Source organism: Panicum virgatum, chromosome 9N (assembly GCF_016808335.1).
Source record: "Panicum virgatum strain AP13 chromosome 9N, P.virgatum_v5, whole genome shotgun sequence".
NCBI classification, from domain to species: Eukaryota; Viridiplantae; Streptophyta; class Magnoliopsida; order Poales; family Poaceae; genus Panicum; species Panicum virgatum.
Window position 1 is genome coordinate 11,601,735 of NC_053153.1, and position 23,969 is coordinate 11,625,703.

Below are 23,969 nucleotides of genomic sequence, written 5' to 3' on the forward strand. Positions count from 1 at the left end.
GCCCCACCCCAGGGATCTTTTTTTTCTTTCCTCCCCAGGCCCAGGGATTGCTTCCCTCCGGCCTCCGTCGCCGGACGCCGAAACGCCCCGCCACTGGGGTAATTCCCTCTGGCCTTTCGGCGGCGGCGGCGGCCGCGGCGTCAATCATGGAAAGCGACGGGAGACGCTGGCCGGCGGGCGGGATCGATTCGGTTCGATCTGCTTTGCCAGGTGTGTGTGTTGGCAGCGCGGACGCGCGGCGAGCCCGTGCGCGGTCGAGAGGATTCCCCGTGCTTTCACTGCGACCGCGAGGGCGGGCGGGCGCGGCGGTGGGGGTGCGGGGAGCGAGCCGGGAGCCAGCCAGCCAGAGCCCCCGCACGGACGAGAGGATTCCCGTGCGCGCCATGTGGGCGGGGGCCCGGTCACTTTCGGCGGCGCGCTTGTTCGCTTCGCGTCGTCGGAGGGGTGTTCCCGCTGGGTTGCTTGCAGTTGCTTGCGGATTATTTTTTGTTAGCGCCGACTTGGCATGGCGTGGGCGTGCGAGCGAGTTCGGTCACGGCGGCGGTGGCTGCGGCGGCAAGCGCGCGGCGGCGGACGGCGACGAGGAATCTGATCGGGGGCGTGATCTCGGAGCGACGGGGACACTTGGGGTTTGGACTTTGGAACTCGGAAGTAGTTACCGGTTCGCCATCTGGGCCATGTGCGTAAAAAGCTAAATAAAAAGGTGCTACTCCTGCTACGCGTCGAGAAGATATTTACGAGCACACACAGGGAAAGTGACGTACTCCTACGGAGTAGGTAGTACTCCTTGAACATTCCATTTTTATCTCCACCATTGGACCCATCCCAAATTTCATAACTGCGTCATGGAAGTTGATTGGACGGAGGACAAGGTGGAAGGACCGGCTGCCGCCGGGTCCACAGAAAGTCTTGTGACTGGCTATATATGAGAAAGAGATGAAAACGCTCGCTTTCTTATTACATTTCGGGTCATGTTCTCCCAACCACACTTGTCGCTGCGGGAAATGGGCAACTACAAAACTACTCAATTATTTGTTTATTGTGCGCTTGATCGGATATGGTCTAGCACGCAAAGACTCGAGGATTTAGACTGGTTCTGGCCTGAAATGCCCTACGTCTAGTATGGGGGTGGTGTTCTCGCTCTATTGCTCTCGAGCCAGGGTGCTCAAAGTTCAGAGGGGAGCTTACAAGCTGGTCAAGTAGTGTCGAACTCGTGGGAGTCCAACCCTTTTCCTACGTGGGAGGCTTTCTCTTTTATAGTCCAAGGTGGACCCCTTATTCACATTTATCTAGCGCTGTGTCTTGGCACCGTCAGGGTGCGATTCGTCCTTGTCAGTCGTCGGGGCCCACTCGGTCGGTCGAGAGTGGGCAGGCTTGATCCTGACGATATTCTGGGCAAGGGATGATCCTGGCGATCCTCTTGGGCGACGCGTTCCCCCGGTACTGTCCCATCTTGGTTCAGTCGGGACCATGGTTCCCCTAACCGTCGGTAACTGGTCCGGTTTGACCGGTTACCGGTCAAACCGGTCCGGACCGGTTCCGGTTTGATCCGGTATAAACCGGTCCAAATTCAAAATTTAAATTTGAATTAAAAAAATGAAAAATTCTCAAAAAATTCCTAAAAATACTTCAAGATGCGACAAATTTAATGGTGTCAAATTTTCTCAAAAATTCGTTCATTTAGTATAGTTTGCGGGGATTTAAAGTTAAACAAAAAAAACGTGCATACAAAAGTATACAAATACAATGTAAAAGTAGTACAAAAGAGGGTTGGAGGGTTCATTTAGACTAAAATATGTTATACAAACATTTATTTAGTATACTTTGCGGGCATTTGAATTTAAACCAAAAAAGAAAAAAAATTGAATTTGACTGGTTACCAGTCAAACCGGCCGGTTACCAGTCAAACCGGCCGGTATACCGGTCAAACCGGCCGGTAAACCGGTCTAACCGGCCGGTATACTGGTACGAACCGGTTGAACGGGGAAGTTTGAATTTAAATTTGAATTTGTCCGGTTCCGACCGGTAACCGGCCAAACCGGTCCGGTATACCGGAACCGGAGGCCGGCGGTTACCGGTTAGCGGTCGGTAAGTTGAACCCTGGTCGGGACGGCGCGACCGCTTGGTTGGTCACTCGGGGGGTCTCCTCCAATCTTGTCCGTCGGAGCCTATGTTCCTTGTCTGCGGGGCTGTCCCACACCTCTCCTACGTAGCTCTTGTCAGCCGGACGGCGCTCTTGGTGAGGGGTGTCTTATCGAGTTCTGGCTGGAGGCGTTCGGTCACACTCGCTGGTGTAATGAGATGGTGTGCAGAGGCAACCATCATTACAGTGAAGGGAGGCAGCGTCCGTGGACGCCCCCTCCCATTGTGTCGCGGGCCCGTGCAAGCGGCGCTGTCCCCTTGTCAGGGGTCCTGCTGGCTAACCTCTTGCCGCAAGATAAGGAGAGCCGGTGTCTTGGGGCCTGCACAAGGCCTATCTTGGCCGGCACGCATGTCAGGAGGCGCGTCGTTCTTGGAGCGCACGTCCTGGGTCATCGGCACGGCTCTGACCTGGGGCGTTAGGTCGGGGGCTGCCACGTGTCCCGGGAGGCCGGGCTCCCGGACTCATTGCCTTAGAAGCGAAGGCAGGTTCCCGCGCCGGTTAGTGGGCCGTCGCGTTTCATGGCCCGGTGAGCCTGCTGGGTTTCCGATCGTACGAGTCTAGCCCGCTAGGGATCCCGGGTTTATACCCCCGTCAACACTCTTTCTTCTTCTACTTCTTCTTCTTTTTTTTTTTTGCGAGGAACCACACTCTTTCTCCTTTTCATTCCTTTTCCTTTAGAACAGAAATACTTAAATTTGTTGAAGGTTGTGTTGTTTGAGAGATCCTACGAAAGTTGAAAAAAAAACACGTGGATTCTTATATCCCTGTAAATAGAGATGTTGGGACTCAATACGAAGTCAAACTATAAAGCAAGGGTTATAAATCAAACTACAAGGACTACTAGAATTTATTAAAAGAAACTCTATGGAATGCAATGAAAAATGAAACAACAAAATATGATGTGTTCAAAGCTTTTAGCGAAAATTTTCATATATAAGAACCTGCCTTTTCAGCCATATCGGCCATCAAACTTTACAAATTGTAACTTTTTTGTTCTAAGTTACTGCATTTACCTAATATTAAGGACTAGACAATCATTTTATGCAACATCATCACATATGGGATGCATTGATCTTCAATCTTTGCCGCTGCCTCGTCACCTTGAGAGCACCGATTGACTCTTGAAGATGGCGAGGGCGTAGAGCACCGTTTGCAGCCTTTGCTGGCGGATTCTTGGGCCTCTTTCAATGCTTTGTTCAAAGCTTGCCGGAGACCCATGGGCTTAGGCAATGCCTTTTTACTAAAAAGTTTATAATTTCTCTTCTGGATACTGAACTCCATCTCAAGCATCTAGCTTTCCTAATCATGTTAGATTGTGTATAAGATAAAAGATGACGCTAATTATGTGCAAAGGCGAACCATAGCTCATGAGCTGTGTCATGGGCCCGGCTTGCGAACACCGTGAGCATTTGTAGTGAGAACCATCCACTGCACATGAAGAATGTGAATGTTACAATATCGGAGGCTGTTGCAGGTAGCGCGTGGCTAGGAGCGCAGTTATCGCAAAAACAATATTGCCCTACGCGCATGTCTTTCCGGGATACGTACAAAACACTACTAGAAAAAAAAAGGCCCATTCGTCCTTGGCCTTTAGTACCGGGCACATTTTGATCCGGTACTAATGTTGCCCCGGAGTGATTTTAGTACCGAGCCAAAATTTAAACGTCTCCTGAGCCATTTTAGTACCGGCCCAAGCCACCAGCCGGTACTAAATGTCATCCTTTAGGACCGGCCGGTGTCTTGGGCCGGTACTAAATGGCTCTCTACGGGTTACTTCAAAAGGAATGCATCTTCTACTAGTCACATCTTGTGCATAGGTGGGATGGTAAGGAAGTTACGCATGAAAAATTCGCGTGACTTGTGACTTGGGACGTTGCACGTGTGCGGCTCTCTCGGGGGTTCAAGATTTTTTTTCTTCATTTTTCGGCTGTAAAACGGTTTAGTACTAAACGTCCCTTTTAGTACCAGACGTTTTGACCGGAACTAAATGGCGTGCCATTTAGTACCGGCCAATGGGTACCGGTCAACCGCCCGGTACTAAAGGGGGGTTGCTGACCGGTACTAATCGTTGATTTTTCTAGCAGCGAAAGAAGGATTTGGAGTAAATAAATTCATAATTTTCAACTGGAATATCTAAATTAGTAAGTTGGATTGCACCACTGACTTTTTTATGATAAAATCTTCACAATAAGATACTATTGACTGTATTTATATAGCTTTAAGGTGGAGCAATTTTTTTAAAGGAGAACAATTTTGTTTGGATGGAGCAATTGTTCTAGCTTCACCCTAAAATTGTTCCATCTTAAATTCCGTTCGAATATAGTCAAATGTAGTCCTATTTTAAAGATCATATTATTAGAAATATGATGATGCAATCGAACTTGGATAGATGATTCGAAAACTACAGATTTTACATGAAGCTTTCTTTACACGGAAGCCCACGCACCATGCATGCAAACAGTTGGGTTAACGAATCATGAGCCGGGAAGAAAAATGGCTTCTCTGTTGCTTGCTTCGCCTCTGCTCCCTCCGTCCTCAAACTCAAATGTATGTCATTCTAGATTTTTGGAGGTAGATTATAGATGTAGAAAAAAGACGCATGCACCCCTCTTTAGTACCTTGTTCACTTAATCAATTGCTTAGTTTTTAGTGTCCGCACCAAAACCAATGAGATTAGTATGATTTTTTTTACTCCCCAGCCCCACCACAATTGACTATTTTTTACAAACCTGGCATCAAAACCAAAGAAATTAGCATGTCTTTTTGTCCAAAGTACTCTAGGACATTTAGGTACAAATTTAAAACCCTAAATTATTTCCGACAATACTAGCAACAGTGGGCATAGGATCTTTGAAAAAATTGTCTGAATAAACAAAGGTTAGAAGATGCTTACTACATATTAGTAGCTTGTATTGCATGAGCGATTATCAGTCATATTGTGTTGGTCTGTTGGCGCTCACAAGGTGGCTAGGGGGAGGAAGTGGGTAGTAACAACAATCATTGCAATGACAAGTGCTAACATCTTGGTGTAGTGATTTTTTTTTACCAAATATACAGAACTTCTGTTACTTTTTTATTAAAAGATTAATAATGATTTTAATTTTTTTAGATACATTACATAGTTTGTATGCTAATGTTAACTTGGATGATTTGTGTAGCTTCTTAATATCCAGCTTAAGATGATAATAATGTGGTCTTTCGATTCGAGAAGAAGTAATTCCTACATTCAAAGACTGTTAATATCCAGCTTAACATGAAAGTGTGGTCTTTCAATCGAAGAATTATTAGCCACTTTCCTACTTGGCTACTTCTTAAGATGCACCCAATAACAAAACGCATATAAACCAAGAGAATACAGTCACTAGAACAAATTAAAGCCAACTAGAACGGATCTAACACAGATCTAGGCTACATCTTTTATACACAGTACAAATAGATAATGAAAATATTACGATGATTATTAATTGTAAGAAGATGCTTAAATTGTGTAGAGTCTAAGAACAATGTATGCTTAAATTGTGTTTCCCTTGATATGTGCAAATAAACAACCCATAAGAAGTCTAATGCATTTTCCTCGAGAAGAATAGTACAGGTGCTCAATTGTTCCGTAAAGTCTCGGAGAAAACTTTCCATTATATACGGGTGAGATGAGTTACATTATTTCAATGTTTCAAAATGCTTCTCTGCCGCTTTGCGTCACTAGTGACAGCACAGAGCACACCAAAGAAACGACTAACGAGAAGCACGAAGAGGCGTGGAGCTTATGCAGCATGGCCGCGAAGTTCCTGGGCCTGCGCGAAGTTTGGTGCAGCACGGCCGTAGCGCTCAACTTGGCGAGCTTCTGAATGTGCCAAGTTGATCCATTCATCCATCCCCTACAGCCAGCCGACGACCCTCCTCACTCCACTCCTCCCCTTCAGGTCAGGTCCATCTGTGACACCCACAACCACAGGTCCCCAGCCCGCACAATTCTCCAAATCTCCTACAGATAGACGGCCCGGCCGCCGCGGCACGTTCACCCCACCCAGCACGCCTCCGGCGCTTCCGCGCTGGCCGCCGTCCGCGTCCGCCTCGGCGCGGAGGCAGCGCTGAGCTCAGCTCAAGCCTCAGCGTGGTAGAGACAAACGGGGCCCCAAAAGAAAGACCCGTTCGGTTTGCCGTCTTTTTTCTGGCTGATTTCACTGTAGCAACTGATTCAATAGTATTTTGTGAGATGTGTGACTGTAGCGGCTGATAGCGGCTGTACTGTAGCGGCTGGTAGCTGTATAGATTCAGGTACGTACAATACGGCAATACGTGCAGCTACAGTACCACCAGCCAGCCATCCGAACACGGCCTAGAAGGCAGGGGGGAGAGACGACGGGGAGGAGGCCAGGAGCAGCGCAGCACACTGCTCTCTCCTCCTCCCACCGCCTACCGGCCGCGGTTGGATTGGACTTTCTTTTCCCCTCCTTTTGCGGGGGGTTGCCGTGGGTAGTAGGTCAATCTGATAATGGTTTGGATCAAAACCGGTGTCTGTGGTTCGGTTTGTTTATTTGGGCCTATCTGGTTTGGAAATAACCGGGCTGAAAAAGCTACTGGGCTGGTTTGGTTTGGATTGAGGATTAAAATGGATTGGTCTAGTCTGGCTTGGTTCCCTACTGGTTCGATTCCATCGTCGCCCTTATCCGCTCGGCGGCGGCTGCACGGTCGGCGCCGTCGTCTCCTCCTCTCCCTCACTTATCCGCTCGGGAGACTTCACTTGCTTCTTAGGTGGACGAGCTTAGATTGCTAGCGGCCGCTGGTGAGGTCGAGCGCTGCCGCATCGCCATGCCCGGGGATGGCAGGTCCGACGATCAGACCCTCAAGAGATCGACGCGCTCAGCCACACGCTCTACCAGCCGCACACCAAGCGCCGCACCGCCTCCCTCACGCTCCCCCGCGTGGCCGGCGACGCCAATGCCGGCAACGCCGACGCCGCCCGTGCAGAGGCGCGCCCGCTCTCCTGCTGCCTGTCCATGTCTCCGTAACTCCGTTCCGGTCGAGGCCCAAGCTGGACAAGAACTTGGACGACGACGTCGCGGCGGGCGTGGCGCTGCTGTCCAAGAGCCAGAGCTTCGCCGCGGTGACCGCGAGGTCCGTGGCCGTGGAGAAGGGGATATGAGGCTGGAGGCCCGCCGGTGGAGCAGAAGGAGCTCGCCAAGCTCGCCATCCCGGTGGAGCGGAAGGAGCTCCCTGTCAAGCACTTGAGCCCAGCAATAAAGCACGCAATCAAACAGGCCAGCAGGATTCTGAAGCGAGATATGAATTAACCTGTTTGAAACTTTGGATTGGTGTGGTTTGACCTCATTTTTTGCTTATGGATTAATTCGGTTTGGTTTAGAGAGGGAAAACGATGGATGGTTTGGTTTGGGCTTAGGAAGCTACAGTAATTTGGGTTGGTACGGGTTCGGTTTGGGTTTAAAACCATTAGCAGGTTGGGTAGTAGGGATGGCACCCGCAGATGTGGGTGCGGATTTGATGAAAACCCGCCTGTAGGCAAATCCGCGGGGTTAGAAAAAACCCGTCCGCAGGTAGACCCGCGGGTGTATTTCTGTACCCGCACCCGCAGGTTTCGGGCGGGTTTTGGGTGACCGCGGGTGTGACAAAAGATATAATAAAAATACACAAATCCGTCAATTTAAATAGTCAAACATTACATTTCTATAAGTAATAAGGACAAACTAACAACAAATTCCCAAATTCAAAGTATTAACGACAAACTAACAATAAATCTATAAATTTTTGTGCTCATTTTATAGTTAGGCTAGTTGGAATAAGCCTTACCTAAACACGTTGGGTTAGAGTTTCTTTGTTTGCGGATGGGTGCGGGTCCACCCGCGGGTGGAATCTCAAACCCGCACCCACACGTGCAATACGCGGGTGCGGGTGCGGATTCACCCACGAGTGGAATATCGAACCCGCACCCGTCGGGTCTAAAATCCGCGGATACCCGCATCCGCGGGTGCAATTGACATCGCTAGTGGGTAGATTGGACGACTCCACTGGCTGCGCATCTGGCTGCCTACCCTTTTCAGCGCCCCTTTCTCTTTCACCCCGCTCCGCTCCTTGCCCACCGCCCGCCCGCCTACCCTTTCGCACCCCCGCCTCGACGCCGCCGCCCGCCGCTGCCGATCGAGGTACTGGCCCCCCTGCCATCCCCACCGCCTCGCGCGCGGTCTGGATCTGGGGTTTCCCTCTTTCTCTCGGGTTGATCCGGGGGGAAAGAGCGCGGGGGGCTGGTGGGTGGGCAGGGGCCGAGGGGGTTGCGGATCCTAGGGCTGCTGCCGTGGGTGTAGGCGTCGACCTTGCTGGTGCCGCTGCTCCCTGCTCGGCGTGCTGGGTTCTGATTGCCGCTGGTCGTGGCTCCGTGACCGAGGCGGAGCGATTGGCTACTGTGCGCTGGTGGAGTGGGGAAAGGTGATTTCCTTGTGGCTAAAATGGGACGGGGGTGCTTAAATCCTTGCTTCAGATGGCAGGAATGGGGGCTGAAGGCTGTCCGGAAATGAGAATTGGATTGGGGAGTTGTCCGTCTTGTTCGATTTACATGCTCTTACTAGTACGCTCTTCTGTGTTCATGGGCTTACTATTTGGGTCTTAGATTTGCGATGCTTTTCCTGCAATTTGAGATCGGAAATGGCGTGACCTATTTAAGGGGCAAGTGTTATGGGCCTAGGCGAAGGCAACTCATCTGTATGCTTTGTTCTTCTGCAGAAAATGTTGCGAGGACTGATGCGACAATAAAGCTTCCTCGATGGACGGATGTGATTGCATCGAGCCACTATGGCCAACGGACGATCTGCTCGTCAAGTATCAGTACATCTCGGACTTCTTCATAGCCCTCGCGTATTTCTCGATCCCCTTGGAGCTCATCTACTTTGTGAAGAAGTCGTCCTTCTTCCCGTATAGATGGGTCTTGATCCAGTTTGGTGCGTTTATAGTTCTCTGTGGGGCGACCCATCTTATAAATCTGTGGACTTTCACCACACACACCAAGACTGTTGCTATAGTCATGACCATAGCAAAGGTTTCTACGGCGGTTGTTTCCTGTGCAACAGCTCTGATGCTTGTTCATATTATCCCTGACTTGTTGAGTGTGAAAACAAGGGAGTTGTTCCTGAAGAATAAAGCTGAAGAGCTAGATAGGGAGATGGGATGGATAAGGACGCAGGAGGAGACCGGCAGACATGTTAGGATGCTTACCCACGAAATCAGAAGTACACTTGATAGGCATACAATTTTGAAGACTACTCTTGTTGAGCTAGGAAGGACCTTGGGTCTGGAAGAATGTGCGTTGTGGATGCCATCTAGAAGTGGTTCAAGCCTTCAACTTTCACATACATTGCGCCACCAGATTACTGTCGGATCATCTGTACCAATTAATCTTCCTGTCGTCAATCAAGTGTTCAGTAGCAACCGAGCAATCATTATACCCCACACGTCTCCTTTGGCACGGATTCGACCACTTGCAGGGCGATATGTTCCGCCAGAAGTGGCTGCAGTGCGTGTACCTCTTCTGCATCTTTCGAACTTCCAAATAAATGATTGGCCAGAGCTTTCAGCAAAAAGCTTTGCAATCATGGTTTTGATGCTTCCATCTGACAGTGCAAGGAAATGGCATGTGCATGAATTGGAGCTCGTTGAGGTTGTTGCTGATCAGGTTAATGCTCTATCTCTAGCTATGGTTAATTGGTTATTATAACATTGATGCTTGTAGTGCGGGAAAATGTGTTTATTGCTTTTCAAAGTCAAATGATCAAGTGCTCATCTATCATGATCAGTCAATTAAGACATCCTTTTCACAAGTACAATGTAATGATGGCAGGCCTTCTAATATCACTAAATTCTTTCTGAAAGCATATGATTCTGAAACCAACTAGCCAGCTGCAAAAGACAGATTCCCTTTCTTGTTTATCAATCTCAGCACCTTTCTCAAAGTTAACAAACTGTTAAATGATATTGCCAAACAGATCTGTTGTTTATGCATCTTTTTTGGTTCCTTCAGGTAGCAGTTGCACTATCTCATGCGGCTATTCTTGAAGAGTCCATGCGAGCACGTGATTTACTAATGGAGCAGAATGTTGCCCTGGATTTAGCTCGAAGAGAAGCTGAGATGGCCATCCGTGCTCGCAACGATTTCCTAGCTGTTATGAATCATGAAATGAGAACACCCATGAATGCAATAATAGCACTTTCCTCATTGCTTTTAGAAACTGAGCTTACTCCTGAGCAGCGGTTAATGGTGGAAACTGTACTGAAAAGCAGCAATCTTTTAGCAACACTCATCAATGACGTGCTGGATCTTTCCAAACTCGAAGATGGAAGCCTTGAATTGGAAATTAAAGCATTCAATCTCCATGCTGTTTTCAAAGAAGTATGCACCATCTGTTTTCTGATATCTAACATCAATATACATGATGCAGTCATCTAAATTCCCATTTGGTATTACAGGTTATGAGTTTCATCAAACCAATTGCATCTATCAAGAGGCTATCTGTATCTGTTATGTTGGCACCAGATTTGCCGTTAAGTGCCATTGGCGATGAAAAGAGACTCATGCAAACTATTCTGAACATATCTGGCAATGCTGTTAAATTTACCAAGGAGGGACACATCACCCTTGTAGCTTCTGTTGTGAAGGCTGACTCTTTGAGAGAGTTTAGAACCCTAGAATTTCATCCTGTTGCAAGTGACGACCACTTCTATTTGAAAGTTCAGGTAATACTCTAGAGAGGCTTGTCTGAATAATTTGTCCTGGGCTTGTCAATGGGCTCATTGTCTTTCCATATGGTCCAGAAATCAATAAGATTTCCGTAAAAATAGCTGTATGCATTGTTTCCTTTCAAAAGAAACAAAAAACATGTGTATCCATTGTGCACAGAGTTAAAAACTAGCTGTTGTCACCAGTTTCATCTTCAAAAAATTCACAAATAAATCTGGAACATTCATTTGATTGCCCGTTGTAATACTTTAACCCTGTCTGCAGCTGTGTTGAACACTCTCAACTTATGCATTGCATGATGTTAAGAATCTTTTTTTACGTCTACTTGTCTACTTATGTGCGGCTCATTTTCTAATGTACTCTGGGTTTGGATCCACTATGTAAGCCTCACAATAAGTAGCTTTACTAATATGTGCATTTTCTAGCATGAATTTGAAATCTGATTACTTCTTTACATTATTGTCGAATTAGTTGTGTGTAGTCATTTGTTGCATCATGTATGAGTTGCCAGGATTGACTTTGCCTCAGGACCAACATATAATGAAATGACATTGAGAAAAGATAAGTCTTGCATTAGAAGCTTTTGTGTGTTTGTTGTGTGTGTGTGTGGGGGGGGGGGGGGGGATTCCAACTCTAGGTTGGCCAAATCACGGTATTATAGCCAAATCTCAACTTATCACAAGAGAACAGATGCTTATAAAAATTCCAGTTTGGATGATACAACTGTTCCTGGGTTTCATGCTTATAACTGGGAAAGGTTTCATATTTGCAGATTGTGAACATTGCATGGACACATGAAGCAAAGTTGTACTTCTCTGCTTAACTATTATTATCAGTTTTCATTGCTTTTCATTCTCTGTTACTTCACTATCTGCAGGTTAAAGATACAGGCTGTGGTATTAGTCCTCAGGATCTACCACATGTATTTACAAAGTTTGCTCATCCTCAAAGTGGAGGAAACCGAGGGTTCAATGGTAGTGGTCTTGGCCTTGCCATATGCAAAAGGTAATTTATTATTGCAGCTCCTTGTGATTCCTTGTGCATGATGTTGTTTTTGGTGAATCAAGCTTCCTTTTTGAGCATCATGGAAAGATCTTTTGTACATCCTAATGCTGGATTGATTGGTCAGTCATTCATGCACATCAACTCAGCAGCATCTCTGAAAATTCCATTTCAGGTTTGTTAGTCTCATGGGAGGGCACATCTGGCTCGACAGCGAAGGAACAGGAAGAGGTTGCACCGCAACATTCGTCATCAAGCTCGGCGTGTGCGACAACACAAACACCTACCAGCAGCAGCTAATCCCTCTAGTCTGGCCAAGCAGTGCAGACTCCGATACATCTGGTCCAAAAGGGGGGCTCCCCGATGGGAAAGGATCCGCCTCCCTGAAATCTCGGTACCAAAGAAGCGTATGAGCTTACTGTAAATGATTGACGGCGTAGCCCCAAGTAGGGGGACCGATTAGTTCAACCTTCTAATTTTGTTTGTAACCCTGTCATAGCAGGCATATAATGTACAAATAATGTAAAGCAAATGGGGACTGCGGCTGTGTACCTGGGTGGCAACGCTGACTTGCTGCATTGAGTGGTTTATCCTGCCAGCGGATTGATTTGCTTGTTCTGGGGTGCGCGCGCCCGTGTGCGACCCCCGTAGCTCGTTGCTTGCTCTGTTGTAATCTCATTATATATCCATGGTGTAAGATGAAATTTATTGCAAAAAATGCACGGGTAACAAGCTGTTTTGGACGCTATTGCGGTTCCTCCAGGTTCTAAAAAAACTGTGGCTGTGGTTCAGCAAATTAGTAGCTAGTGACTGAGACTGACAAGTTTCATTTGCTAAGAAAAAGCTGCTAAGTGTACAGGGAACTATGAGAGGCTCATCGTCATTATCCAATGGAAATACTGCATAATTTCCAACATTATAAATAAGCATGGCTTTATACTTATAAAACTAGGTAAATATATAAAAGTGCGAGTCTGCAGCTTACTTCTGTGCCAGTCGTAGTTGAAATGGAATTGGTGTTTCGGAATTCGGAAGAAAGGCTCTTCCCACCCCATAAACCCCGTAAATGTAAAAATAAAACGTCACATTGAATGTTTCGACACATGCATGGAGTATTAAATGAAGTTTATTTATAAAACTTTTGCATGGATAGGCTGTAAATCGCGAGACGAATCTAATAAGCCTACTTAATCTATGATCTGCAACAGTGATGCTACAGTAACCATTCGCTAATTATGGATTAATTAGCATCATTAGATTCGTCTCGCGATTTACAATCCATCTGTGCAAAAAGTTTTATAAATAGACTTCATTTAGTACTTCAAATTAGCAAAATTCTTTCAGATTTGCTCGCCGTCAATCGCCTGAAATGTTGGATATCTCTCAATCGACGCGCAGGCGCGTCCGATCAGCGACGTACGGTGGCGATCTTGGGTTATGAAAATTCATCTAACCGGGTCCGTGTGTTGTGTGCCGTGAATATCCGGTTACCGTTAACAGACCCAGAAAAATCCATCGTTATCCATTTCTTCTAGATGTGGGGGTGTTGCCCATCGCCAACCTCATTTCGCATCGTTCCGTGGAGGCTGGGGTAGTGGGGGAGGCGGCCGGCGATCCCCCGGCGATTCGCCTTTCTCGGCAGCGATCCCCCGGCGATTTCATCTTCCTCGCTGGCGATCTGTCCGTGCACTCGCGCGGTAGTGTTTTCGTCTACCCATCTGCATTCATCTTCGATCCCTAGCACCAAATCTCCCCTCCCATCGAGGGTACCCATGATTTTTCGAGTTTGATGTGGTCTTTTTTCTGTGTTTGATTTTGCATCTGTGGTCTATCCTAGCAGTAGACCTCTTCCCCCGCCACATCCCCCTTTCGAGATAGCCATGTTTTTGTTTGATTTTTTAAGTTGCTTATGGTAGGAATTACAAATTGAGGCATACGAGGGGATGATGGGCACTTGCACACTGTGTGTGTGAGAGAGAGAGAGCAGTGCGCTGCCCACCATGGTGAGCACTCGATTGTTGTGGAACAATGACGAATCACATGGAGATATACTAGTTAGATGTTGCTTAAGACATGCTATCATGCTGTGCTATCTGTGTTGCTTCAGCTCTAATCTTATGGCAGTAAGATATACTTCCTAGCTGACGATTTCGAAAGATTTCAGAATATACATATGGTTTACCTGAAACTACACGAGCTTGCCCTACTATGCTGTAAGAGTAAGGACTAATAGAGTGTCCATCCGTGATTCATTCATTTTGTTCAATATGAACTGATCGAATAGCCATTGCGGTATGGTTCTGTTCTGTCACACCGTGCAGGCTGTTCTTACTCTTGTCAAATCAGCCTTGTGAAGCTAGACCCCTTGTTGGCTGTGCTACAATGAGTACCAAGTTACATCATAAATTACTAATAAGTTAGGCAGTCATTTGTGTTTCGTATCGCAGCTGATTTGCATCCAGTCTCACAGTTTGTCATTATAGTGTTCAATTTATTTTCTAATTCCAGTTTGGTTTTTTTTGTGCTCCACTAGCTTAAATTTGTGGATTTGTTAGCTTTTGATTTTGAGAATTAAACAATTTTTCTGTCTTGTTACTTTGTTCACGGTACCTAGTTGATACGGAGGGAGGGGGAGAGTCTGGACATGTCTTAGGGTTTTCCTAATAATATATTTTTTTACATGCTAGACACTGATTTAAAGTGACCTACAAATCTAACTTACGACACTGTATATGCAAAAATCACTAGTAATTGTTTATCTTTTTTCCTTTTTGCCCTCTTTGCACCTTGATAGTTGAACCACTGGCTATATTTCCTGAGAATTTGAAGAATTTATAAATGGAACAATTTTTTGATAAAATTTTTTAAACCTCCCCCCGAGTACTTGTGAAGTAGTTTTTTAGATACCAAAATTAGAGTGAATACCATTAGAAATGGAAAGTTGTTTTTGGTAGTGTATAATTCTTTCTTTTCTATTTTGTCATATAACTGTTTAATTTAATGATTAATTACTTCATCATCTAAAACATTGTAATTATTCTTTTTTAGATGACATCACATGTGCCGGGGAGTTGCTATGATGAGCAAAATGATAACAGTGGGAATGTTGCTGAATCCGGCAATGACACTGATGATGAAGTTTTTGAGGACGTTGCAAATGGAGGAGCCCATGGTCACCATGATACAGATGTAGATATAGGATCACTTGATGATGAAGCTCTTTTTGGCATTCTTAAGAAGATAGTATGTATTTTTCTATTTTTCCCCAACATTTTACTCACTATATATTATCAGCATTTATCTAGATAGTTGTTGTTTTTTGTGTTTTCAGGTGTGTGTATCAGTTAGGAAGCTAATATCCGCCACAAGTGAACCTCCTGATAGCAGCAAGAGACCCTCCTATGGTGCTGCTGGTTGTGGGAACCCCAAGAGTGTTCGTCTCCGTGGTCCTCCAACGAAGACTATCACCCAGCTGAACGTTTCTTACTTCTCCAAAGTCCTCGATGCATTGAAAAAGGAAAAGAGGGAAATCATTCAGTCTTATGGATTTGGGTCTCTCTTATTGTTTGATAAATGTTGCATACCACTCCCTTTTGCCCGCTGGGTAGTAGATCACATCCAAGTCAGCAGCTCAGCTATTGTTGTGAATAATAGGTCCATACCGCTGAGCCCCCAGACAGTACATGATGTGCTAGGAATACCCATTGGTGGACATACAATTAGGAAAGGAGATGCTGAGAATGGGAAGGGTGCGTTTCTAAATGGCATGAACTTGACAACCTTGCCATCTGCTAAGTTTTTTGGTGATAATCTATCGAAAGGCAACATATCCGATGATGATCTTGTGCGCAGTTTCCTCATTGTTGCACTTGTCACATTTTTGTGCCCAAACTCAAATGTACACCCCAGTACTGAATATCTACAACCATTGGTGGATGTAAAGAAAGCCAAGGAGTGGGACTGGAGTGAGTTTGTGCACTACTGGTCGCTAAAACAGATAAAAATGTACAATGATCAGATGAAAAGATTAGATCACGCTTCCATAACCATGGGGGATGCCTATACATTGTTTGTGTGAGTACCATTTTCATGTATATCTTTTTTGAAATATGTTCTTCTTGTTTCTTCTTGTTTCATTTTGTGTCTTTTTTCTTATATAAATACTAACTTTTTTTGTGCTACAAGTGGTCTATCTTGACTTCTTGAATTTAATTTTGGGAACCAACATCTACCGCGCGCACTACCTCGCATTGTTGTGTGGAAGGGTAACATGATCATGGACAAATCCAAGCTTGACTCTGTGCAAGGGTACTCATACAGGAGACACACAGTAAGTCCTTGTATAGTTCAATACATTTCTATTTTTTTAGTCTTAATACAATTCATATCATATTCTGTGCAAGGGGATCTTATACCAGAAATAATCCACTTACAATTTTTTTTGTTAATGTTGTATTTGAATTCGTATGTGCAGATTCTCCCATTAAAATCAACATGTTACCATAGGAGATCTGGCACTCTGACTCCATCACCTACGTGCATCATTGATGGGGCAAACTTTAAGAAGTTGTTAACTGAATCTGTAGATGGGACCATGTCTAATGAGGTCAGTTTTTAGATTTTCTGAATTTATACCATTTATTTTTTTGTTTGTATATTTTTTAAATTGAAACCACAAATATATATTGGTTTATTTTTGTTTTCCACACAGATTTTGGATGATGTTACTGCTTTGTACATGAGACATGCAGCTGCATCTAATGATTCTGTTGCAGAAAATGCCAAAACTATCATCCTAGATGTGGTCGGTTATTTTTTTTAGCGAGCTCAGTTAGATAGGAATTCTCTGGAGAACAGCAACCATCAGATGGATGGTGCAGAAAATAATTCTGGACATGATGGGAATTCAAATGATGGAAATGTAAATAGCAGTTTTCGTGATGTTAATATAGATGTGAACAGAGATAATGTTGTTCTTGTTGATCATGAGGTACGAGCAAACAGTTCTCAGGTAGTCAAGACTGACCCTCCTGGTGGAGAAGCTTTTGAATTGAAGATATGCGCAGCACGTGGTGATGCTCTCACAAACACGGGTGAAATGACTGTGCAGACACAAATCTCGCTCAAGCTGCCTGTCCTCATGCCGATGACATAAGGTTGCAAGATGCTCAACAACAATACGGAGCAAACAGTGGTGACACAGTTGTGATCCCATCAGCTGCAGATGATTGTAGTTCAGTTCCTAAGAGTGTTGCAGAGACCGAAAAAGTCCCATCTAGCCAGAACGACACATCAGATCAATATGATTGTAGTCAAGGTTTTTCTAATCCCCTCACCGAATACATCGTACATTTATGCTTTTTTCCCTTGTGTTTTTGCTGACTATGCACGTAATCTGTTTATTTGATTTCTTATTTTTTACGCCCCGAGGACTCACAAATATATGTAATTGCAGGTGTTTATAAACTGAGAAGAAGGCTTTCCATATCATCTGCTAGCGGCAATAATGAAAATGTTGTGTGTAATATAGCCGGACGCACTCGGTCACGCCGAGCATCCCTCTCACCCGACATATTAGCAACTGTTTCTAATCAAGTTGACTTTGTGGATAATCCTGAGGTATTTTCTTTCACCTGTTGTATTAGTAAGAAGGAAAACTAAGAGACTTCAACACTGTACAAGAAGCACTTTTCGTACCAGCATTGGCATGGAAGCATCTTTGATTATTTTCCCGCAACAAGTGAACCAAATATTTGAACTATTTGTAGTGTCCGTGTGTCCACTGAGTGTTGAGCAGCTTTTATTATTAGCCTGGCCTCTTCTCTTCTGGATCTATTTCCCCACTGACTTGCCTGTAGCTTGTAGTGCTCTTGGTCATCCCAAAGCTAAACACATGCTAAGAGTTATACCCATTGAACTTTTGCCTTTATTATAATTTTTAGGGACCAAAATGAATCACCAGGATGAATAAAGTTAATTTCCATGTCAACCAATGAATTGATGAAATACCTGGCAAGATGAAGCTTGTAGTGCTCTTTCTTTTTGTTTTTCTTTCTTATTTTGTGTGTTTATGTGTGTGTGTGTATATATATACATGATTTTTTCATGTAGGCGGTTTGCTTCATGTTCGCAAGATCAAGCTGATCCTACCTTTGGCAGTCATTCAGATGATGCCAATGAGGCTAGTGCCATTGGAGATCTTCACACCACCAACAGTTCGCAGCCTCATGCCCCCATTGCTAACGTAAGAGATACCTATAAGGCATTGCAGGTTAAAACTTTTTTTCAGCATGGCACACACACACCAACCTTATTTACATTGTATGCACATTATATACACATATATAGCTAATTTGAGTGTCTATTTGTGCTCTGTCTTTTTTATTTAATTTTGTTTCAGCGTGTTATAAACAGAGGATTAACAGTATGCATTATCTTTTTATTTGTATTTTGTTTCAGCGTGTTATAAACAATATGAATACTGAAGCTCAAGATAGATGTGCCGATGAGACAATCCAAGGCCAACCACCGCATGTACCAAATGACGATGAATTTCTCCAAATGGGTCAGCAACAACTTCTAGATATTCTCCAACATGTATGTTATGCTTTTTTTCATTTTAGTTTTCTTTTTCTTTCTTTATTCTTTTGTAAAAAAATCATGTTGATCAACTTTCTTATGTTTTTTTAAATGCGCAAGGGCGCCCCCACCTCATTACTTGCTTCAGAAGCATGCCAACAAAAGAGTGCCAGTTTTGACCATATATTTTCAGGCTCTGCACTGCCCAATAATAGGATAATATCTATTGACCAGCCATCCGTAATAATTTTTTTCACTACAAAATGTTATAGTACTAAATTTGCATATATATAGCACCATACTGTAGCTTTCCTTCTCATATAGTACCATTTTTTAACATATTTTTCTTTTCTGTACTAGGAGGGCAACAAAAATGAGACCCCCTTGGGATTAGCTCATGCTTCAATTGGTGTTACTCAAGGATGTTCATCACAAACTATTACTCCTAAGAGACAGAAGACACAACATAGCAGTATGAACAGTGAAGCTCAAGACAGATGTGCTGACGAGACAACCCAAGGGCACCCCCTCCACGTACCAAATGAAGATGAACTTACCAAAATGGGCCAGCAACAACTTCCGGATGCTCTCATATGTATGTTGAAATTTTTCATTGTAGTTTCGATTTTTCTTCTTCTATTTTTGTAAAAAATCATGTTGATCATGTAATTTATGTTGTTTTTTTCACATGGCAGGAAAAGAGTGCCAGCTTTGACCATATGTTAGGCTCAGGAATGCCCAATGATAGGATAACACCTATTGATCAGCCATCTGTAAGAATTTTTTTAACTATATTTTTTCTCCATTTCCTTTTTTGTTTTCTAAGTTTTCTTATATATATAGTACTAAATTTGAACATATTTTCTTTTCTACATCTATTTCTGTACAAGGTTAACAAAAATGGGACCCCCTTGGGATCAACTCATCCTTCAATTGGTGTTACTGTAAGGGGGAATATGATGAACCCCTCGGTTCTTGTCTCATTGAACCCTAGTCGTTGGGATGATTCTGCCCCATCTTTTCGCCTTATAGAAGAGTTTGATGACTATGGCAATTACATCGATGATCCACGTAAGAGAAGACAAGTTGGCTTACCATGTGATGGGAAAACCATATACGATGATCCTACATGTTTGGAATCTATTAATGTGGTTAGTTTTTTCTCTCCCAAACACCCCCTAATTTCTTTTATGTAACGTATGATATTTTTTACTAGTTTAGAGTTTATTTAATCCTTCGTTGCATACAACTATTTTGTGTTATAGCTGGAACTGTTAGGACTGTTGGAACTTTTGTTGCACATTGTTTTGTTATTTTTTGCTTGGCCTAACTAATAGATATAATGATTTTTTCACCAGTATTTCTATTTGATTTTTATAGGCCTATTCAACATCTGTAGATCAAGCTCACTACCCCACCTATACTCAGCCCTTTAATCCAAACTCCACCCAAAGACCACGGGAACCGTGCAGCAGCTACACTATTGGAAACTTGAGTGGGGATGAAAGAAACCAGCAAAATAGTCCAGTGTATTGTATCACACCACACCTGATTTGCATCCACACAACTACAGCAAAGCCGCAACCAGTCCAGTCCCACTTGCAGCATTTGATAGCCATGGTCGTCTCATTGTTCTCGTATGTGCTCCTGAACTTGAAATGATTTTTCTACTTTTTTTATTAATGTTTGTAAACTTTTTTCTTATAATACAATATGTATTATTTTATGAGCCAGTCCCGCCAATCTCTTTCTTTTTTTTCTGAGCCCAACTGGGATCATTTTTTGTTGACACGCGTATGGGCTCTAATATGGGCTTTTTTTGGGGTTTTAAAAAATAGAGTGCATATTGACCTTTAAAACAAACAAGACAACACCCAGGAGAAGAGGCATCAAGTTGTGGAGGCAACTGGCCTTGGTATAGAGGGCCACAAGACAAAATGAGCTTTTTTTTTTGCCCCAAACAACAAACAGCCAAGTACAGAGGACGACGAGACAAAATGGGCCTTGTTTTTAGGCTCCAATCAACAGGACAACAAGCGACAAAATGAGTCTTGTTTTTTGGCTCCAAACAACAGGACAACAACCAACAAAGAGGGTCACGAGACAAAACGGGGTCTTGTTTTGGGCTCTACACAACAGGAAAAATGTCAAACAGCTAATGGGTTTCAATTACAAAACAAGCACGCCCGATAATTTTTTAAACGGACACAAACAGTAAATGCGGGCCTAGCAAGCACAAACTAGTGCGGGATGTGGAGTACATCCGTACGATGAAGAATAAATGGTTATAACCGGTGATTGACAGATATCTTAAATATCAAACGATTGACCTGGAGACACTCCCAAATTCTTTCGCAAAATTTTTTTCGTTACAACTAAACAGAGCCCTGGTAAAGACGGGTTTCACAATCCAAAACGATATGTGGGGTCCACATGGACGTGACTAAAATCCCCAGTTCCTTTAGGCCAACAAATTCCCCTTCCCCCAATCAAACTCGTCTTCCACGGCGAGGTCGCGTATTGCGCGGCTAGGGTTCGTCTCACTGCCGCCGCCCTCCTATCGATTTCGCCTCCTTGGAGGCATCCCTGGCTAGATTAAGCGATTCACCGACCAACTGATCGATCAAGCCGACGATGCCGCTGTCCTCGGCGGCACACAAGATCCCGCTGGAGGTCGCGCACACCCTCGTAGAGATCGCCGAGGTCGCGCGCTACGCCTACCACCACCGCCCAGGCTCCCATGTGGCCCAAGACGGCGACCTGATCACGCCGCCCCCGGGCCCTGATGGCGGCGGGGGCGCCAGTGAGGAGGCCGCACGGCTAAGGGAGGAGAACGCCATGCTCCGCGCCCGGCTCGCGGACGACCTCACGCTCCTCCGCGAGCTGCACGGCGCACCCTGCGTCTCAAAGGAGTGCCCTCCTGATGTACTTTGTTGCACCTCCCCTTTGGATGCTGTTTCTGATTGTTAACTTTTCTCTATGGAAATTGGCACTATCTTACACAATCGTTAGTTACAAAAGCATGTATACCCATGTTGTTCTGCTAAAACAAAATTATACCTAAAAAAAGGATATGTCATACATTGTTATCCCTATATATTAGTTAACAGTGTATCTAGATGTGATGTCGAGGGTTACTATCACCATGTTAGATTAGCCTTATTGTGTGATACTTGCTAATTTGTCACCTATTTGAAGATAAGAAGAAACATTATATAGTTGAAATTCATTTTGGTGTATTCACATGCCTTGTCCAGCTTATAGTTATAGTTATGTTTTTCTTTTATAATTTATTGATTTTGTTGTTCCTGAATGTGATTGATGCAGCTGTACAATCAGCTGATGGCAGCGGTTAACAATGCTAGCTTCCTTGCTCGTCTTGAGAAATTACAGGATGAGTCAGCATTTCAACATGCTGAATTATCTTCTGGCAATATGACAGGTTCATACTTGCTAAATACTGTGAAGTTTGTTTCTATACTATGTTTTATGGTCACTGTTGGTTCGGATGCATCCTGCCAAAGATGCTGAGAACTTAACTCATTTCCATTTGGTGCTTTCATTGAACCAGAGGTGGAAATTGGAGACATTCCAGACAAAATGGGTAATGGGAAGAAAGGATCATGGGTCTTGGTTGCTAGTGATACTGCAGGGGCTAATTTGGAGGAAATTAGTGGGATTGATGATGAAAGTTATGTTATAATCAATGAAGATGACATTGTTGATGGTATTGCCACCTTTGTTGCTACTTGCTAGGTGCATTCTTGAGGATCCAAAGTCCAAGGTACTTGCTTCTTTAAGAGTTCTTTTGAGAGGCTATCAAGGATTGGTGAGCATTGTCTCCACCACTTTTCTGTTGTTCTAACTGTTTTGTATTATGATTCCTTCAGTCATTATCGCCAGCGCAGCTCCAAAAAGGGTACGTCTATCCTCCATGCTGCACTAAGTTAAATATTATACCCTTATTAAATAGCTGCCCAGGTTACTGGGATTCATTATTTCAAAATAATTGCCAAAAAACTCAACTCCGCTGCTATTTGCCCAACTATATGCGTGCATGATCATCATAACATGTTCTTTTTATGTATCTGGTTTGTTTGTTACTTGAGGATTATGTAAGATTTAGGGAATTGTAGATCACGTCACTCTGGCACCTTGCAATACTTGAGAGTGTACAGCACTAATGTATGATGTACACTGTTGCTAAATTAGATATCAGCTTTCACCGAGATTGTGTATATGTTGCAAGCACTTGGTTTTCAGATAGCTATGTTTTATGAGGTAGTACTGGTGAAGGCCATGTTGGGAATGCTAACCTTCTAGATTAGATGGTATGGTGTGGCTCAAATAAAGGAATTGTTTCCAACTTCCTATAGATGAGGGAAGATTTAGTCTATGCTATATTTGTATTTTTCAAGTTCTTATTGAATTAACACTAGAGATGCACTGGGTAATTAACAACTAACATAAATATTAGATAGTTGAACTTTGGTTTTTTTTCTTGCTTGTTGCAGTATATGTGAAATTGTGAATGTTTTTGCATCAGTTTTCTTTGTTGGTTATCTAATATATTTATGGGCTTAACTTATCTAAGCAGCTGTTGCAAAGGCATTAGATAGCATGAAAGCTCGGTGGAGATGGTCAACCTTTTGGGAGGCCGGGCAAATTATTTATATCTTGGCTACTTGGGGAATCACATTAGCAGGGTAAATTTCTCATCATTTCTGTCTGCGGTTGCACACCAAAAGTTTACTCCTCCTCCCATTTGGTGTATCACTGTTTAAGATTTTTATTTCTCTTTATTTGTTGGGTGTGTATAGAGTATTTTTGCAACGCTAACCTGCTACTGGTAATCATCATCTTAAATACTTCCTCTGATTGGAAATAGTGTCCATCTAGGTTTGTCTAAGCTATTTTTTAACTTTTGACTGAATCACTGAAAAATATCTAAATATTTTATATATTGACATTGCGACATTCAATATGTAAAATACTTCCATAATATATTACTCTTTTCATTTAAGATAGTTTATTTTTATAGATATTGTTGACAGGTATCATAGTGAAGACCTTGTCGATGTCTTATATGTTTTTAATTTGTACTATAATTATGTTAGGATGATGATAAAGTGATTATTGTGAGAAAATTTATCTACAACAATAAATAATGTATGTGAAGCATGTCTGATGTCTCTAGTTTTATCTGTTATCTTTTGAACTGGATTCAGGTTGTACAAGAGCCGTCATGTCCTGAAGGTGGCAGCGAAGGGTGCTGCTGCGTCTGCCAGATTTGTTATGAAGGCACTGTGAGTGCAAAAGCACATGTGTCATGTAAAATGGAATGATCAGCAAGTTGTAAAAATGTAAATACAAACTCTTTCCGTTAGTTGTACATATGTGATTGCAACATATTCAATCATGAAATAATTGTCCAGGTCTGATGAATTGTTTCATTTATCTTCTTTTTTATGCACGTTTCTGAAACTGCTGCCGAGCAAGGTGTAC

At 43.7% G+C, this 23,969-nt stretch overlaps 1 protein-coding gene and 1 pseudogene across 3 annotated transcripts; both read left to right on the forward strand.

The window, feature by feature from the left end:
- The first annotated feature begins 8,170 nt into the window (after nucleotides 1-8,170).
- On the forward strand, nucleotides 8,171-12,633 carry LOC120688087 (probable ethylene response sensor 1). Of its 3 annotated transcripts, none has more exons than XM_039970239.1 (6): nucleotides 8,171-8,581; nucleotides 8,876-9,821; nucleotides 10,167-10,535; nucleotides 10,613-10,879; nucleotides 11,761-11,888; nucleotides 12,061-12,633. In XM_039970239.1, exons 2-6 carry the CDS (start codon nucleotides 8,916-8,918, stop codon nucleotides 12,296-12,298), a joined length of 1,908 nt encoding a protein of 635 aa, XP_039826173.1. In that variant the 5' UTR covers nucleotides 8,171-8,581; nucleotides 8,876-8,915; the 3' UTR covers nucleotides 12,299-12,633. The 3 variants fall into 3 exon arrangements, with proteins under 3 accessions (XP_039826173.1, XP_039826174.1, XP_039826175.1); XM_039970240.1 differs by having other exon boundaries at nucleotides 8,205-8,301; XM_039970241.1 differs by lacking the exon at nucleotides 8,171-8,581 and adding an exon at nucleotides 8,698-8,720.
- Nucleotides 12,634-16,074: 3,441 nt separating this feature from the next.
- Nucleotides 16,075-23,921, forward strand: LOC120688088 (annotated as a pseudogene).
- Nucleotides 23,922-23,969: the final 48 nt, after the last annotated feature.

Coding starts and splice junctions, on each gene's coding strand:
- LOC120688087 (XM_039970239.1), top strand. CDS start 8,916: ATGGACGGATGTGATTGCATCGAGCCACTATGGCCAACGGACGATCTG. Junction 9,822..10,166: donor TTGAGGTTGTTGCTGATCAG/GTTAATGCTCTA, acceptor TGGTTCCTTCAG/GTAGCAGTTGCACTATCTCA. Junction 10,536..10,612: donor TCCATGCTGTTTTCAAAGAA/GTATGCACCATC, acceptor TTGGTATTACAG/GTTATGAGTTTCATCAAACC.